This window comes from Populus nigra, chromosome 1 (assembly GCF_951802175.1).
Source record: "Populus nigra chromosome 1, ddPopNigr1.1, whole genome shotgun sequence".
NCBI lineage: Eukaryota > Viridiplantae > Streptophyta > Magnoliopsida > Malpighiales > Salicaceae > Populus > Populus nigra.
In genome coordinates, this window is record NC_084852.1 from 14,330,685 (window position 1) to 14,335,080 (window position 4,396).

Consider the following 4,396-nt stretch of genomic DNA (forward strand, 5'->3'; position numbering starts at 1 on the left):
TTTGGTTTGGTGGTTGAGGGGGAGTCCTTGGCTTTTGCGCTACACAACAAGCTGGAGAAGAAATTTTTGAATCTTGCACTTGCTTGTGCTTCTGTTCTATGTTGTCGGTCCACTCCCAAACAAAAAGCTCTTGTAAGCATCATAATCATGCTCATTTTAATGATTTGTTAGCTAAAAAATGACATTTTTTGTTGCAATTAATGTAAAAAATCTAAGAAGAGTATAGAAGATATGCAGGTCACGAGACTGGTGAAAATGGATTCTAGTAAAACAACATTGGCAATTGGTGATGGGGGGAATGATGTCAGCATGCTTCAGGAGGCTGATATTGGAGTTGGCATTAGCGGTGTTGAAGGAATGCAGGTCAATATTACATATTAAAAAATCCACGTGTGGTTAAATTTTTTCTGTTCTCAATACCATTCAGAATTTAAGCTTAAATTCCATTTACTTGATATAGCTCCACAATATAATATCTTTGATGCCATCCCTTGTCAATTAAATAGATGTGTGTTTCATGTTAATATGGCATAAAACATATTTATGCACGAATTTATTATGGACTATGAAATACTAGCTTTCTTTTTCTGATATTAGCTCTATGTGTAACTGTTATGCACGAATTTGTGCTGACTTTCTATTTTCATTTTAATCTTGAAGTTCTTAACCATTTCTTATGGCTGTTTAAAGTGGTAATACAAGCTCGGTTGTGGCATGATGTTGTTACAAGTTTTGAGTGTGAGGAAAGATCTGGTGACTGATCCTTTGGGTTTAGAACTCAAAATTAAATGGTTCAACCTGTGGTTTAGATCTCCTTCCCTAGGATCTTTGTTTTGCGGGACCAGAACTCCATGACTTGGGCATTAATCAGCTTTCCATTTAGCTATTTCCTTCTTCAAATCTTCAGCTTCAGCAAAGTACTCAATATATGAAAAGTTTAGCTTTAGATTTCATAAAATTAACTAGAGAAATTGAGCTTTGGCGGAGTCCATTGCTTGATGGTTACGAATATGCAGTTTAATCATCTGTATGTCAAGTTGGTGACGTTATTTCCTGTCTATTTATCTCCTCACAAGCTTGATCATAGGTGGCAATATAAACCTTTTGTATTGTTGAAAAGGAACAAATTTTTTGCTGTCTAAAAATCAGATCCTGTGGAAAAAGGGAATGAGTGGGCGAGATTTGCTTAATTGATGCTACTGTTTCCTTCTCTGTCACATAATAAATTCCCCTTCCCATGTACCCTTGCCTCTGACTCTCCATTTGCAAACTATCCCACATATTGTTCCTGTTGCCATTTCTAGTATTAACAGTTGCATTGCTTTTTTAAGTTGCAATCCTCATCTTAAGGCATTAACTATTTCCTTGAACAAATACCACTGTTATAGTCCTCCCATCCATGATCTCTATTTAAACATTTCTCAAAATCAACTCATGACCTACTTACTGATTTCAGCTATTTCTTCAACTGCAGGCTGTGATGTCAAGTGACTTTGCAATTGCTCAATTTCGTTTTCTGGAACGGTTATTGCTGGTACATGGCCACTGGTGCTATAGGCGAATAGCAATGATGGTAAAACTGTTTGTTCCCAAGTCATTCTCATCTTTCTAGAAGTGCATGTTAAATATATGGAGAAATGAAATTCACATTTCCCTTTGCAATCAGCTTTTTGTCATGCAATTAGAGGTTTTATGCTGTTTGTCATTTGTGCTTTTTTGGTTTCTGTTCCAAGAATATAATTCCTTCAAAAGAAAACGAGCATTTGGCATTATGTGTCTCTGCACATTATGGAGAGATTTTAAAATGTTGGCCACCCAAGGAACTTGAAACTCTTGCATCCATCTTTACATTGTCATTTAGAGAAAAGGAATCCATATAGGCGGTCCAGAACTTGGGCTTAATTGAACTGAATTTCTTGCCATAATTTGTTTTATAGTAAACAATCAGGATCACATTTGTTGAAGAGGTCATTGCAATATTTTAGGAGAGCTAAACAAAATGTGGGGAGGCTATTCCATCCAAGTTGTAAAATGTAAAATTGTCAATTAAATGGCTGTTTTAGCTAATTAGTGTGCTACTGCATGTTTTTTGTTTGGGTGGATGCAGGTATGCTACTTTTTCTACAAGAACATCACATTTGGGTTTACTTTGTTTTGGTTTGAGGCCTATGCTTCTTTCTCTGGTCAGCCTGCGTATAATGATTGGTACATGTCATTCTACAATGTATTCTTCACTTCGCTTCCTGTAATTGCTCTTGGTGTTTTTGATCAGGATGTTTCTGCACGGCTTTGTCTCGAGGTAGGGAATTCTTGCTATATAATATCGGGCACATGTTAACAGAAAGAGGAAGAAAATGTCTAGACTTGGGAAAATCCAAATAGCCTTGACTACTGAATCTCAGGAATGCAGTAGCATGTTATAAGAAACAGAAAAGGACTTTTAGAATCATTAATATTTGTGTCTTATATATAGATACAAGAACTAGCTTCTTTGTCAGGTAAAGGAAGGTGTCTGAATTAGAAACATGCTAGGAGGATAACCAAATAGCATCTTAACATTTTCTAAAAAGAAACTGGAGATTTGTGATTCTTACAATTAAAAAAATTGGGTTTGACATAGGTAATTTCCTCTGACACTGCTTTTCTTTATTAGATGACAGCATTAATTTTGATAAACTTTCTTGCTGATTTTTTTCCTCCGAGTTACCTGCTTCTGGAAACCTTAGTGACACCAATATTCTTCTGACTTTTTGTTTCCCACATACTACCATAATATGCAATTTCAATTTCATAATTGATAATTTGGAACAAGTCCATTGAATTTATTTGCTTCTCACCTCATGTACTATACTTTCATTATTAAGATGGTATCTGGGATTTGATCAAGGTCTGGTGGAATGGCTTTGTTACTGTTCATCTTTTCCCCCTCCTTCTCAGAATGACTTAACCCCTTGAAACCGATGCAAATGTAAAAGTATTAAGATGCACATTCTCAAAAACACGAGGGTATGAATATGCAGGCATGCAACAGTGAGCAACTGGAGTGGAAATTTATGCTACAAACTCCATTTATTAGCACATAATTGAATACTTTTTTTCAATAGTCAATACTTTCAAATGTTACCTCTATGACTGTAGATCAGAAGGCCTTTTGTTGACTGTAGATCATCTTTTTTACAGTATCCTTTGTTATATAGAGAGGGAATCAAAAACATCCTCTTCAGCTGGCCCCACATCCTTCTTTGGATATGTAATGGAGTTCTTACTTCCATAATTATCTTCTTCTTCACCATCAATTCCATGATCAATCAAGCCTTCCGGAGAGATGGTCAAGTTGTTGACTATGAGATCCTTGGGGCGACGATGTATACTTGTGTAGTTTGGGCCGTAAATTGCCAAATAGCACTCTCTATCCATTACTTCACCTGGATTCAGCACTTCTTCATCTGGGGAAGCATAGCTTTCTGGTATATATTTATGGTGATATATGGTTTTCTTCCACCCGGAGTATCTACAACAGCACATAAGGTTTTTGTGGAAGCCTGTGCACCCAGTATTCTATATTGGCTTGTCACTCTTCTTGTTGTTATTTCGACGCTGCTACCATACTTCTCATACAGGGCATTTCAATCTCGATTTCTACCCATGTACCATGATGATATAATTTCAGTCAGAAGGAGGCCACGAGGCTGAGATTTCTGATGAGCCAGGAGGTGGGAAAAAAAATCAAAACAGATCATGCAAAGGAAAATACGAGGCAGAGAAACGTCTCATGAAAATGTGTATTTGCAGCTGCCAACCGGGGTCAACTCAGGTGGCCTTATGCTTGTAGGTGGGAGTGTATGTATATGAAGATGTGGATGTTTTTTATCAGTCTCCTGTAGATTAGACAAGGGCAAACATCAACTTCTTCACCCATGCTTTGAACTATCTCGTTCCTAATTTGTTCATGGTTATAAACATTTCTGTATAGTTTTTGATTGGGTTTGTTGGTTTTACGTTCTTCAGATGGTGCATGCATGATTCGAGGTGTGAAACCGATATATTATTTTTGTTTCATTTATTTCTTTGTTTAATAACGGGGCCGCAGCCAAGGTGAGGCCGTCCTTGCTGCATCAGAATGGAAAAAGGATACCCGCAGTGATCATAAAGAACATGTAAGCCAATATGAAAACCATGACTCGTGGCCAAAAAAAAAAAAACAGCATGATAGTTTCCTTGACGACATCTGCGATCTCTCTTTCCAGCTAATGGATTCACAAGTAAAGATTCTCTTGTACAGCTAAAAGAATGCGGAATTCTGCTTTGCGCTTGTCAGTGTCCCAAGGAACTTGAAGACTACATAAAGCACCCAACAGCTCTGCTTTTAGTGAAAAACAGCACCCCATATTAGCAA

At 37.1% G+C, this 4,396-nt stretch overlaps 1 protein-coding gene across 1 annotated transcript in view; it reads left to right on the forward strand.

The window, feature by feature from the left end:
* LOC133669508 (probable phospholipid-transporting ATPase 8) overlaps positions 1-4,007 on the forward strand; it is an 8,018-nt gene extending 4,011 nt beyond the window's left edge. Inside the window, 5 exon segments of the mRNA XM_062089715.1 lie at positions 6-132; positions 238-363; positions 1,475-1,573; positions 2,108-2,299; positions 3,181-4,007. Of these exon segments, the coding sequence (XP_061945699.1) occupies positions 6-132; positions 238-363; positions 1,475-1,573; positions 2,108-2,299; positions 3,181-3,693 (1,057 nt within the window). The 3' untranslated portion in view covers positions 3,694-4,007.
* The last annotated feature ends 389 nt before the right edge of the window (positions 4,008-4,396 follow it).